The sequence below is a fragment of the Sinocyclocheilus grahami genome, unplaced genomic scaffold, assembly GCF_001515645.1.
Source record: "Sinocyclocheilus grahami isolate Dianchi unplaced genomic scaffold, SAMN03320097.WGS_v1.1 scaffold27.1, whole genome shotgun sequence".
NCBI classification, from domain to species: Eukaryota; Metazoa; Chordata; class Actinopteri; order Cypriniformes; family Cyprinidae; genus Sinocyclocheilus; species Sinocyclocheilus grahami.
In genome coordinates, this window is record NW_015505206.1 from 3,243,385 (window position 1) to 3,258,387 (window position 15,003).

General features: G+C 39.3%; 1 protein-coding gene across 4 annotated transcripts in view; it reads right to left on the reverse strand.

Moving 5' to 3' along the window:
- The window catches only part of LOC107568067 (RNA binding protein fox-1 homolog 1-like), a 280,788-nt gene extending 266,216 nt beyond the window's left edge, over positions 1 to 14,572 (reverse strand). The window contains exon 1 of one of the 4 annotated variants that reach the window (XM_016253945.1): positions 14,393 to 14,572. In XM_016253945.1, coding sequence (XP_016109431.1) covers positions 14,393 to 14,437 — 45 coding nt within the window. In that variant the 5' untranslated portion in view covers positions 14,438 to 14,572. Of the gene's footprint in view, positions 1 to 14,227 lie in introns of all 4 variants that reach the window. The other 3 variants (XM_016253914.1, XM_016253925.1, XM_016253938.1) reach the window with 3 other exon arrangements.
- Positions 14,573 to 15,003: the final 431 nt, after the last annotated feature.

Consider the following 15,003-nt stretch of genomic DNA (forward strand, 5'->3'; position numbering starts at 1 on the left):
GGATATAATCAAAAGAAAATTTGGAGTTGGGATAACCTTCAAAACCGAAGGTGATACCTTTATAAAAGTTAATTATCATCAATTTTTTCTAAAAAGTTTACATTCCGAGGCAGAATAGTTTGTGGTTTGGTCTTAGTGACTTTTCACAGATTTAGGAGCTAGTTTTAGTGCTAAAGTGCTTTGTGAAATACTTTTAGATCAAAAATTTAGGAGTCCTAAATTTAGGACTGACATGCCCATTATTTTTAAGATTTTCTCCTAAATCGGCAAGTTACGAGCTACTTAAGATGCGTAAAGCCTTAAGATGTTTTGTGAATACGGGCCCTGATGTTCCTATTCATATTAAGCATCCCTTTATAATTACATTACATGCTTTTAATGTCAGAATACACAGAAACAAAACGCTTTCATTTCTGAAGTTCACCAAGAATATATATTTTGCATGTTATGGTGTTTTGTTAAATTTGTTATTTAGTTGATATTTATTGTATTATTTTAGTGTCACCTAATGCCTAAAATGTCGCTGTATTGTTTTCTGGAAACCACAATATTTACCAGTGTTTTGTTTTTGTTTTGTTTTTTTACAAACAAAATATTGAATATTTACAGTTACTCTCCACATAAAAATATATTTGTATATATTTGAAGATGTTTCATTTTTTAAGCTGTTGCTAGAAATTCACCATAAAAACGCAGTGACATTTTAAAGCATATCTGGAATACATAAATACATAAATATTAAAAGACCCAAAAGTACATACAAATGGCTTCGAATCATGTATACATACACACACAATGTCATTTTCACCTTTATTCTCGTGACTCAAAAACATGGCCAGCAACAGCTCCATGCACCACCAGAGATTTGAAAGACAGCTGAATAGCAATCCATTCCCTGAGCTCATTTTCATGTTCATTTAGTCACAGGCGTCTCTCTATAGGCCATCTACATATCTCGTCCTGAGACGGCAGAGAGGTGGAATCAGAATTCACAGCACCCATCAGTTCAGGAGGCACATCTTGATCTAACACAATGGCTGCACTGTACCGCATGTCTCCTATCGGTGCCTTTATCTCTCAGCGGAGCGGCAGGAGACTTCCTGTTCCCCTGCCTGAAGTGCTATCGACTTATAGAGCCGCGCTAGAGTTTGTTCTGTAGATTAGGGGGGGGGGGGGGATTACACCAGGCAGCTGCTGTATCCTTGTAAAACCATGGCCTGTTAAAATTTATTGCCATGCAATCATATCCAAACATACAGGGAACAAGACCCATCAAAACAAAAAAGGGGAAAAAAGTGGATTGCCTCCACTTTTTGGACAAAGGGTGCTTGTGTCTAAATTATTTGCTGCAAACGCTGTGTAGTTGTGTTGTTAGTGGAGAGGGGTGCTAATCCAAAAAAAGTGTTTTCCTTGTCCTGTTGGTACGTTGCCAGCGTGTCTGAAAAGCTGCGTTTACACAGTATGTTTCAGATCGACGCGGGAAGCCACGGCTGACTTTTCTAAATAGCTGGCATGTTCAAAGATTAAAATATCTCAGTTATGGACAGAATTACTGAACAAATGCATATTCTAATTAGCCCTGTTTATCTTCCAACAAGCAGTTTCTCTCTCCCTCTCTGTCTGGCTCAGACGAGTCCACCCGAAGCATCCTTATCTCCACACATACATGCTCAGCCCCAGACGGCAGACAACGGATGGCCTCCTTTATATGAGGAAAACATTTACATAAACAGCAACTGCTGCCCCTGCCAGGTTTAAAGAGGCAAGTGTAAGGTTTAATACCGGTGTCTTCTTCATTCATGACCCTGGAGTCATTTGCCTGCTCTGTACCATGAGACATTTGCAAGTCGGAAAACACAATAGTCACGCAAAAGACAACTGTTTACTATGCCTTAAACCACTGGTCTGTGTATCCTAGGGGTATTACAAGGAATAAAATATCCCACAAATTCTGCCTTTATTTACTCACATCTACATTCATGTTGGTCCTAAGTGTGAGAAGAAATTCTGAATTAATGTGCAGGTTGATTTTTCCATTGCAATAAAAGGTACTGGAGCTTTCAAGTCTCAAAAAGAACACTTTTTTTCATTTAAAGAAATGTAATTAATAAACTGATTTTATCCTCAAATGAGCTGTTAACCATTTCAAGTTTGAGAACCTGGGGCCAGATAATAAAATATTGTTAAGAATTAAATTATTCTTGCCAATTTCTTATTATTTTCTAACTTACAAATAATTTATATTCCCAATAACATTTCTTAAAAATTAAGATATTAAGATTAACAATCAAAAAAAGTTCTTAAAAATATCTGAGATTTTTTTTCAACTTTTCAACAATTCCACTAAGGAAGATTCTCAACTTCTTTCTTCTTCTTCTTCTTCTTATTATTATTATTTTAAATGAATCCAGTCCCTGATCAGTTCAATTTGTGAATGAATTAATCAGAATTAAAAGGGGTCATGACATGAGAAACCAAATTTCCCTTGATCTTTTGATACAGAAGAGGTCTTTGTATGCTTAGTACATCCTACAAGTTTCAAAACTTACAATTTACTCATCATCAATAAAAAAGCATTTAGGGTAATAACCCTCAGAAAACAGCTCGTTTTAGATCCTATGGGACAAGGTGACGTCAACTGGGCATAGTCGTTTGCATAAACACCGCCTCCAGAGCGACACACTGACATAGGCCTCGCCCACCGGCGTTCATCTGCTAACGGTTGACATGATCTCGTCAAAAGCAAATAGAAATTACAATCACTTCCGCTATCTTGTCTACACTGGATACAGTATACAGATGCGCGTTCGTTTCTGACACAGTCCACATGCTTGAGTCTGTCGTCAATTGGACAAATGGAGTAAAAGAACGTTCGTTTTGACGTGTTTGGTTTAAACAGCTCATTCGTGTGTTTGTACAGATATCAGAAGATATTACATTTTTACTTAAAATGCACACATAAATGGTCACAATATTTGGAAAGCATTAAATGTAATATGGATACTTTTGCAATCATTTTATGGTGCTGATGAATTATTTTAACTTCATGAAAAACAGTGACCAGTACATTATCCAAATTTTCTTCTTTTGTGAAAGCCATACAGGTGTGGAACAATATGAGTGTGAGTAAATGATGACAGAATTTTCAGATTTTGCTTTGTTAAACCTACAAAACACAAATTAGAACTAAAAATATCAGAGCTGTCAGTAGATAAAAATAGATAATCATGACTAACGTCATCATTTTCTTCAGTCCCTTTGTAAGAAAAGATATTGGGCCTCTTTCATGGAACACAATCGCTTTACAAACTTTTTGAACAAAAACCTTCACATTTCTGGCATGATGGCGATGAACAGAAGACAAAAAAGCTTGAAAAACACTGCCTGCAACTACCCAAAGCTAGTGATGGTGAAACCCATGCAGAAGCCGATCTAAATACACATTTTACATGTTTTTTTTAAAGCAAATGCTCACAAAGAATATACGCCATAATGATCGCATCTGTTTATTACACCAGAAGCTGCTCGACAGAGCAACCAGTAAAGCAACAATTTCTGGCCAAGTCTTGGAAGGCCATGGCTTTTTCTGATGTCACCGAAGAAGGCGACTCAAACCTGGCAATTGCCTCTCAAGTGAACCATGCACCTCCAGAAAATGGCCATTTATCAGAAACAAATGAGATGTCATAGGTCAGAACAGCACCCAGGCCTTGCATCCTCCACAGGCTTGCTATTTGTCACACCAAATGAGCAAAACAACAGGCTCTGCAGAGAACACTGCGAGGACAGCCTCTCCAATTAGTCAACTGATATACCACTGCTGCTATCGCCATCAGCGAGCCAGTCAGCAGCAAATGGTTTCCTTTTAAAACTTTGCTGTCGTCACATACAGAGAGTTGGGATTTAATTGAATACATACAAGCTTGAATGAAAACATACCAGCAATATACAAGCATCGGTGGCTTGTTGTGCTTCTGATCACTATTGGCTTAATCTTCCAAAAGTGTGCCGAATTACTTAACGAAACAATTAAATAAGTCACCAGAACAGAGAAGCTTAAAATATTCATTAATGCCTGGAATTTTTTATATTTAACCACTGCAAACTAGATTTAAGCATAGCCACCAAATTTAAAGAAAACACTGACACATCATCATGTGGATGCTAATTTGGATTATAATTATCCGGAAAAACCGTGCTCCACAAATTGACAATGTTATTTCAAAAGTCCTTGGAAGTGAAACAAATGAAATAGTGGGAGAGAATGAGGCGCGGATGAAATAAGCCAAGTCACTGATGCGGTGTTGAGAGAAGCTTTTATTCTCACAAATCTCAAGATTTCATTGTTTCCCATGTTCTAAGAATTTCAAGGGTTTTTCAGTCTATGAAGGTGATTTGACTTCCACAGTTAAATGCCACGTTAATGAACGTGACTATGAAAGCCTGTGAGAATTGAGTTGATATTTTTAATAATAATAAATGTTAGAATGATTTCTGAAAGATCATATGACACTGAATACTGGAGTAATGACTGCTTTGCCATCACAGGAATAAATGGCATTTATAATATACTCAAACAGAAAACAGTTATTTTACTGCACAACCCTGCTTTACAATGAATGAAGAAAAGACAAGGAAAAGTGGCTTTGTGCTTCATGGAAGTTGTGCTCGTCCTTCACGACAGTGTCCTAAGCTTCATGAGCTCCACAGCCAGGCAGACGTCTGCAGACAGTGAACACAGTTAACAATGTGGGTTTTGCTGTTCTTGGCACTGCGTAGCCATGACACTTTGCCCACGCACTCTCTCGCACACATGCTGTCCGCTCATTCCACGCTGGTGGGGGAGGATACCTCGGGTTTGAATGTCAAAGAGTCAATGTATACAAACAAGCCTGGAAAATTGATGATGCTTGTGTATGCGTGTGGTCTGTAAAGAATATTAATATTCCCTGTGCCCATTCTATATCTCTTCAAATGGGAGTCTGCTGGACTTTGAAGGTGGGGAGAGGAGGGGCGGAAATCCCTGTCCGTAAACTCCAGCCGAAGATGACATTATAAATCTCAATTTAGGAACTCTGTGAATGCGCATTGAGCTGTGACCAGAGGAAGTGATACAGTAGCAGAGCTCCTCCCAGCGGCGTGTTCCCAGATTAGAGTACATATAGCCTGCGCGTTCCCCGCGACACATCAACGTGACAGGAGTCCGTCGACACTGACCTTTCATACAGAAAGCCAAAAGTTGGCTGTCAGATGCTCACCATTACACCCCAAAATCATCTTGGAGCAAAAAAATTGATTTTTGTTTTGCAGCAGCCAGGCAGTTTATGGAGGGCAATTAAGAGCTGTTTTCCTCCACTGGAAGTCGATTCCCTACGCTGGGGCCAACGGTCTGCCAAAATGGCTGTAAGAGGATGTCTAGCAGCTGCAATGTTCGCTAAATCGAAGCAAGGCCGATAGTCGGCAGATCTTTAAGGACTAGAAAGTATTTTTCAGTAATAATAAGGCATGCAATGACAGCTGCCACCGTTCCACTTATTGAGTAAGTGCGAGCCTAGTCGCATAGGAGATCAGCCCACCATGATGGGAAAGATGTCACCGAGTAAGGAAGATGCAATTAAAGGCTCACCTGAGAGAAAATGAGTGCCGGTGTCTCGGCGGGCTGTTATGAAGCCCCTTGGCAATGTATTAGAGATAAAAAGGTTCATCAGAAATTCTCTCCGAAAAGGCAGGAATGGTTGCCGTGAGGATTAGAAATCCCTTGTTATGATATTCATTAACATAATAAAATAAACAAATAAAATCTGTGGGGCATTAAAATTATAATCCACATCAATGGCTTTTCTGAAAATGTTTCCCCCTCACAGAGAAGACCAGGCAGCATAAAATGATGACAAGCACAACAAATATACCATAAAACCTGAAATACACCCATATCGATGCCAAAGGAACAGCCTGCACCACAACCGAGAGTTCTAGCGTCGCATCTCTTGATCTGTCACCTTTGCGAATCCCATTTTCATCCATAGATGTCGGGATTATCTACACTATCTCCCTGACACAGTTTGTTTCTGTTTACACTGCCATGTGGCGTTTTATGTGCTGTTGTATTGTGCATATTGATATTTCACACCAACACGGTCCTCTGAGTTGTCACAGGTTGCATAACATTCATTCTGGCTGATACACTGCCAATTCTTTTCTGGCACAGGCTCCCGTCACCCATGGCAAAATAAACATCAAAACCTCACCATGCACACCAAACCCAAAGAGATTCGGGAGCGACCTGCTGCGGCTCAACGTGGATGAGGATGAAGCCAAAGAAGCGGATTTAGAATACATCACAAAACCTCTGATGAAAAAGAATCTCATCTCAAAGGGTTTAACAGCCGTCCACACAGGGGTTGGAGGAGCACATCGTGCTTCAGTCACCAAAAAAAAAAAAAAATTGAGGAGAAAATATTGTGAAAAAGCACGATAAAAAATAACTCCGAACATGTGACCAGGAGCACTAGAGGAAAACCTGATTCATGTCAAACTGCTGGATAATAATCCACACAGCACAATTTCAACAGATGGGATGATATCTAGTGGGACCTGAAATGTAAGGCTTCATGGAGAAATGGCTGAGCACATTAGAGTTAATATCCACCTGATATCATCTGTGATCTCCAAGTACCAGCTGAAAAGCTCCAATGTGACGGATAACGCCAACATCCGGTCCTCAAAAGCGTTCGCAGACATACAAACTACTGTAGCCGCCCGTGAGGCTCTTTGATGAGCCAATCACAACACGCAACAACAGCCTGAACCCTTCAAGACACGTCTCTCACCCCAATGTCAATCACAGTGGCAAAAATGCCAAGCGATTCCGGCCTCGCTGGTGCTTTTTAAACAGAAAATGTATGTTGTCTTAAGGAATGCCATCTGCATAATACCTCATAATCCTGTGAATCCTGCAAACGTCTGTCTGACAGCAACATAGGCAGAGCCCGCAGGAGAGGTTTAATCAAAGGTCAGGACAGAATCTTAACACCGTTTACCAGCACAGGCCCAATCCCTCATTTGGTGCGGCGCCAAATCCCAACTCCAAGGGGAAATGTGATTTCAAATGACTTATTGTACAGTGCATGCTGATGAGAAACTAATGTCATTAAGAGAATATGCAAAAGCAATTGTTCAGTGCACTTTCAATGGGCAGGAACATTTTCATCTCTGTTTTGACACAACAAACAAAGGCATGTCAACGGTTTATGACCATTTATACCTCTGCAAACGGAGGGAAACGCGTGATTTGCCTTCACAGGCGAACTATATATTCAGGCTGTCATAGCAATACTGATGACAGACAGATGGAGTGTTTGTTTTGCACTCGGGAAAATGCAGCTTTACACTGACCGCATATTACAAAATAAACTTAACTTATTGCTTGCGCTAGTCGGTCTACACAAAGCCGCCCCCCTCCTTTTCAGTCCTGAACTGAACTGAACCCCTGAACTGGTTTTCCTCACATTCAGAATAACTGCTCAACATAAAGATTCTTCTGTTTTAAGCTTAAAACGATTGAGGACAACAGGCAATTTTCACTCCGGCATCTCCAGCCACCACCCCCTGCATCGGAATGAAGACGGACGGTACGGGCAAAGCGCAAACATCTGGAAATCCTGAAGAGATAGGGGCACTTTTACAAGATTAAATAGACCACATTTAATAACATTTTACTGGGGAAGACTAATGTTTCCTTTCAAGTGCATTAGCATTTTGATAACCAGCTGAAGACTTTTCTTCCATTTGCGATAAGGAGAGAATGCGAGGCCGCGTAGACACTGTGAAATAATTGGCACACTGCATGCGAAAAGTCAGCATTTATAAAGGAGAGGGGGTAGAAATAAGGAAATAATAAAAAGGAGAAAAAAAAAACATTTCCAGGTAGATGAGAACCGAGGGAGTGCTGATTCTAGATTTCAGAGATGGTTCGCTACAGCTCAGGGTGATTTCACAATTTGAGCAGTCCTCTGTGTTGAATAAGTGGAGTCTGAACTAATTACGTAAAAAACTGTAAAAAAAGCATGCCTCAGCACTATGCCCAGAGTTAGCCTGATGTATTGCACTGTACTTCCACTGAATACAAAGCTCAAGAGCCCCTCATGCGATCGGCCTCACATCTAAAATAAGAAGTAGAGTAGCCTCAATCCATTATCATGCTTCCCAAAAAAGCCTTCAGATTGCGTTGCAGTGTAAACAAAAAAGTAAAAGTAAAACAATGACTCATCTGACCTATGAGTAAGGCTTGGTGTACCACACCACGGTAAAGCCTCTAGCGTATTTAAGACAAATGAGCGTGTAGTTGTGCCACGGGGTGTTGGTGACTGGTCTGACAAAACCATGCTGTGCGAAATCACTTTGAATTATCACTGTTATCATCACCAGCAGGCCCCAGCCTCAGAGCACCTAAGGACAAAACGCCCAACATTCAGCTATGAGCTCTTGATGTCCATGAAGAATGACGTGACTAGTAACGCTTCTTCAAATACAAAAGCCTAGACCAGGGGTGCCCAACCCTGCTCCTGGCGATCGACTGTCCTGCAAAGTTCAGCTCCAACCCTAATCAAACACACCTGAAGCAACTAATTAGGGTCTTCAGGATCACTTAAAAATTAAAGGCAGGTGTCTTTGATTAGAGTTGGAGCTAAACTTTGCAGGACAGTCGATCGCCAGGAGCAGGGTTGGGCATGCCTGGCCTAGACAGATGCATGGAGCCAATTAAATCATATACAAAACAAACACAAATTAAAGGAGATGTTAAGCGTACCGCTAATGCCCATCAGCGAATGTCACGTACGTGGAGACTGAAGGTCATTGCGGCGGTGTGTTTTTCTTCACTTAACTTCTCTCGAGCTATTGACCTGTAAAGCCACATTTCTAATCTGTACAATGTAACACGTCAAACATATTTACAAATATTACTAGTGATGAAAGCATTTATCAGCGACTCATTCTGGAGTCAGGCAAGATTTGGTCACCCCACAGGATATTATTAGGGCTGAAAAAATATTTATTGGGAACTCCATCTGGTGCCTGAAAATACTACAGAATCACGTTGCATCAAGTCAATTCAAGGCAGTTTTATTTGTATAGCGCTTTTCCCAATACACCTTGTTTCAAAGCAGCTTTACAGTAAATCATGATGTTAATATTTATAATGATTTACAGTCGCATTTAGCAGATTAGAGCTGGGTGATAATGTTGTTTACATTTTCCAACAATACAAAGAACTCGAGTAGTTGAGATTTACAATATCGAATTTATTGCTTTACGTGAGTACTGTATGTGGGTAAAGTTAGATATACTTCTAAATAAATCTTTAGATATAGAACTACAGTATGTGATACAGTGTAATATAGTTTACATTTTGTGACAATACAAACAATCAGGTATGTTAACAATCAGGTATGTAATATACAATTTGACAATTAATATCTTGCAAAATGTCACATAAGCTATAATTAAACATTAAAGCTCACAAGTTAGCCAGCTAGCCTACTAGCTCAGCATACCACTAGCCAATTAACCTGCTATACTAGCAGAATATAAGTTAAAAGTTATAATTTTATCTTAAAATAACATTATAAAATATGTTGTTTGAACAGTTATGGCCATTATGTATGTGTGTTGTTTTAGTTTACATACTAGCATAGCATACAGACACCCAATTAGCATGACAGCTTAGCTATGCATTAACACCTCTTACGAAAATTATACATGGTTTTACCACAAACGAAACCAACAAAAAAAAAAACATATGGTTACTACAGTTAAACCATGGTAACCACAAATTAACCATGGTTTTTCTACACCAACCATAGTTTAACCATGGTATTTGTAGAAAAAACTGTTGTTATAAAAATGGTAATCAATACACCAAAAAAAAAACATGGTTACTACACTTTTACTACAATAAAACCATGGTTAATTTTTGCAAGTGACTTTACTGTACCTTACATGTAAACCACAACAATCTTTAATTGTATTACATAACTAAATTTAAATTGAAATACAATTAAAAAGTGTAAAATGTTCAAATATATCAGTTATTAAAAGAACAACGTAATGATGTTCCGTTATAGTTTGTTATTATTACTTATTACGATTTCTCACAAAACCATATTAATATGCTGCACTGCTAACTTGGTTTATAATAACCGATTAACCTGCAAACATTACATTGCTGCTATTTATTTGTCCCTTTTGTAGCCACCAGTGCCACCAAATGATAACCAGAAAGGCTATTTTGATTATCTAGAAGAAGAGACAGTGATAATGTGATACATTTTTTTTAACAGGCATTACAAATGGTCCAAAGGGGATAGGATTCTGCAGGGGAGATATAATCTTGCACAACACCGGGCAAATTTCACTTAGGTCTAATTAAATGACTGTTTTGTTTGGCCATCTATGATTTCGCTTAACACTGATTAAAACAAGCAACTTTGAAAGGTGTCACCACATCTTCATCCCTTTATCTCCTAATGGTTTAGCAATATAGAGATGCAGCATTGCTCTGCCCACCGTGGACGTAATTTCAATTACATTAAAAATGTCAACACAAATAACTGTGCCACCATGAGATCTACAACTGAGATACTATGTGCTGGGGGTTCTGTCTTAAGCGGATGATGCAGGTGCTGAACGCTAATGGTTTTGAGCGCTACAATCCACGGCCAATTAAGATTTACGAACGCGTGTTTATCAATGCAAACAGAGTCAGGATTAAAAACAGATTATCCTGAAATCCATTGCCATGAGGGCCAACAAACTCCATTACATTCCAATATACTGGTTTCTACTCCTGGCCAATCAGCATCTCTCTCCCTGAGGCTATTAACCGGCTATTCTGCTAGTCTTCTTCATTCACAGATCATCTACAAGCAGCAGTATCGATTGCACTGGAAACCCTTAATAACCCAGGACAACAAACAACCAACATGGATACTTTCTTCTTGAAACTGCAGTTACAGTTCGCCCTCTGGGATTACACAATAAATCACTTGCTTATCGCCCAGCACTAGGTTTCTTGGTTGGTACATCACATTAATGAGATTCATCACATGTCTGTGCTTTTAAATCTCCATCATCCACTGCTAAAAAAGACCAGGTTCGACGAATGCTGTCTAGACTGCATTCTGGAACAGACTGCTTTAAAAACCTTTACGCTTTAATAGAGAAGGTTAATCAGTATTGTGCACAAGTCAATGACAACCGTCACTGTCAATGTAAAACTTATCTGTTATGTTCTCTCTGGAAATTAATGTGAGCATAAAGAATAAAAATGTGACAAAAGTATCAAAATTAAAATGTCAATTAATCATCTTTCATGTATGAGCTCCCCCCTTTGCAGGATTAACCCATGTCTTTTCTCCTTATAACATGCTATTGTTTCATATAATCTTCCATATTTCTCCACGGCCCATGTAAAATTTTGCATTGTGAAACAGCCTACAAGCTCAAATGACTGGTACCAAATTGGTTGAATAAATTAAATGGGCAAGCCAGTTACAGAATTATGTTATGTTACTGAAATTTGACTTTGAATTTGACTAGAAAATGATTTAATAAAAGTCACAATAAACAGATTACAATTTGGAAGGAACATCTTCAAGGTCTTATTCTGCAAGGAATGGAAAAAATGTGTCTATATTCATAACACCACCAAACAAAGCATTTGCCACCTAAAATATCGCTCTAGCTTCTTCAGGAGCTTTTTAACTTAATAACTAATACTTCATTATGATATCACAGCCTAGTGTGGGAGAAAAAGGTAAAATAAAAATTGGATTTGGAATTCTGAAGAAAAACTGGCAGGTAAAGGAAGCAGTTCATAAAGCAAGACCAGACAAAATCATAGAGTTTATTTTACAGTAGTAAGGAGCTTTATCATTATTTCAATACTGTCTGGTCAAAAAGAGCCAAGTGCCCTGACTAGCCAGTTAAGAATTTGACTGACAGCATTTAATCACGCCTTATAATGTGCACTGCTCTGTAATGTCCTTCCTTTAAGTATGTTCCTCTGGTAGCTGCCTGAAAACTGTCTGACATTACAAGTCAAAGTAGACTATATTTGAAGGAAATGGATCTTGAAATTTGATCTTGTCTTTCTGGTATGTCTGTTTTATTCAGTGACCAAATTCCTTCACCAGACTGTCACAAAGGTTGTTTCTATATATGCTATGCAGTGGGCATACAGTTATTGCTTCATGGCATATAAATGTAGAAAATAAATGGGAAAATCTCACAAAATGAATGCTGCCAATCAGGACCCTTTTTTCACTCGTTCAAAACACTGAGAGTGTTATAGCTTCAGAATTTCTCAGAAAAGCGTTTAAAAGTTAATCTATTAGTGCCAAATTCATTTGGTGCGGAAAATAACACCATAAATCATCTGAGGCGTGGAGAAACCATACAGAGCGTTTTGACATATTGTTGTGCCATGGATCTTGGCACATTTTCTTCCATTTGTTGGCACTGTGTCATAGCCATAGTGATTCAGTCTCCATTTGTTGTTAAAAAAAAAAACCCATCGGCATTGTGTAGGACCATCTACGGGCTCAGCTGTTGTTTTTTCTGCATAATATTCCTCTGTGGGAAACCATGATTTTAACCATTGACTCCAAAATTAAAATTGGTCTTTTGCCATATACTAAGCAGGGTGCAGGGAGCACTCCTTTATTGCAGCTGGCCATTAAGCATTATAATTACAAAATTGTAGGTTCATGTGCTCTTGTGCCTATATGGCTAACAAAAAAGAAAATAGCAGATTCTTAATTACCTTATTACACTATTAGTGTAACAAAAAAGTTAAACACAAAATGCCCCCTCTGTCACGATGAACTGCTGTGTACGGAGCAAAAAAAAAAAGCTGGTTTCAGGTTATTCAAGACATTTTAACTATCGTATATACAACATATCTTTGTTTTAACAGTCAGACGTGGCTGTTTTAAGCAAATCCAGGACATAAACACAGATCAAGAGTGGCTTTCTACTGCATTCTACTGACACTGTGCAACTCAGACATGGTGCAAGATAATGCACTATTTTGGAGACAAAACGACATCTAATAGTATGTTTTAAAGGTTTTAAATGTGACAGCTCTCTGACCATGCATTGGTGACAGTGGAAATTGTCAGGCTAAACCACTCGAGCGAAGTATTACAAGTGTCTCTGCTGTTAACCTAGCAAAGGTTAAGACCTCTTCTCCAGGATGCTTCAAATAAACCAGAGCCTGATTAAACTGGGAGTTACAATCGCTCTCGTAAAACAGAACCCAGGGTCTGTGTGTCTACAAATACCTGAGTGAATCACACCTGTCATCATAACTATAATGATAATCTCACACAGAATCTCAGTCTTTACCAGTCAAAACTATAAAAAATGATTTTCAAATTTGAAAACAACAGAACACACTACAAAAGGTCCACACATGCCTACTACACTAACATACTACTAGACATTGTATATGAAAGGTGCATTTCTAAAGCTTTTTAGTCTCAGTGTGAAATGAGGTCTTCATGTGAGAAGTTCGGTGCTCAAAACAGTCAGTTTGTGACTAAGCGACTTCTCCCACGTCCACGAGAGTCTACTCTATTCCCACAGCATAAGGTAGTGAGAAAGCAGTCATCAGTCCGTCTCCAAGTGACAACCTGAAAGGTGTTGTTATTGTGTCATCTTCTTTGTAACCCTATTTCATATTTCAACGTCAGGTACGTTTGCAATGCACAGCCTCTATCCTTCCAATCTGACTCCCACTATCAAGCACAGATGCATTTATTGATCTCAGTGCGAGAAGATGCACTATAATAACCTGAACTTTCCAGTCGCAGGTAAACCAGCGAAGTCATTGGAAATAACGCTGTAACATTTCAATCCTATTGATCGCAAGCGGGGAAACTGGTGCAAGCATAACTTTGCGATCGTTAAGATCTGGTTCGTGTTGCTCGCAAAGTCCTTTAGAAATGGTATCAGTGTACTGGCATCGACCATTAAAGACAGATCATGAGATATGGACCATTCCTTAACTCGGGAGATCTCGGAGCATGCCTGTACCCAAACACATGCCATGCAGAAAGCACCTGTCTCTCTCAAGTCCCTGAGAAACGTCCCTCAACGCCACAAACCTCAGACGTGCATCAAGATGCAAGAATACAAGCCAAGCTGTTGAGATGTCACCACTAACCTTTGATGTTGCAATAAGGCTCAAGCGAGAGTCGAAAGAGAAGAAAAACGTGTCGGCTGAAGATTTAACGGCGGCGCACTGAAAACATCCCACGATTTCGCGTTCAAATTCCTCCTCTAACCAACGCGCTCATTTTCCTTTCTCCCCACCGCTCATGTGTCTTACCTGAAGGGCATCTCCCACGACTGCAATTAGCTGCCAAGATTTCATTGTGGTCGGGCAGCGAAAACGCAAAGGAAAAGTGCCTCCTGTTTTCTCAGTGGAGGTAAACCGATTGCGCGCGGAGAGAGGCAGAACGGGCAACGGAGAGCGCGCGAGTGGTAGTCAGTGGACCGTATCCACGTGGTGCCATGTAAATGACTGCATCTGTCAATCCACGCGCCTGTGCCACAGTCATCCTTGTGATCCTTCTCAAGTTCACACCATTGAGCCTGACTTTGGCTCAGGGGTTTAGTGTAAACAACTCGAAAGTGATGCACAAAATCCTACAGCTTTTCTACACCACAAGTCGATCTAGTTAAGTGGCAAATGTTGAGCTATGCATTCGGTCTGAAAGTTCCGTTCTGTAGAGTCACCTGTTTCTTTTGCAGTATAAATATATTAATGCATCCTGTTCATCTTAAATAAGATCCACACTGTATTTATAATATGTCATATATGTAATATAGACCAAGGACTGTTGCAGCGCCATCAGTTTAACCAGTTTAACAGCAGAGGCTGTAAAAATAATAAGCATTTACATAAAAAAAGCTAAAAAATAAGCATTCATATTATAC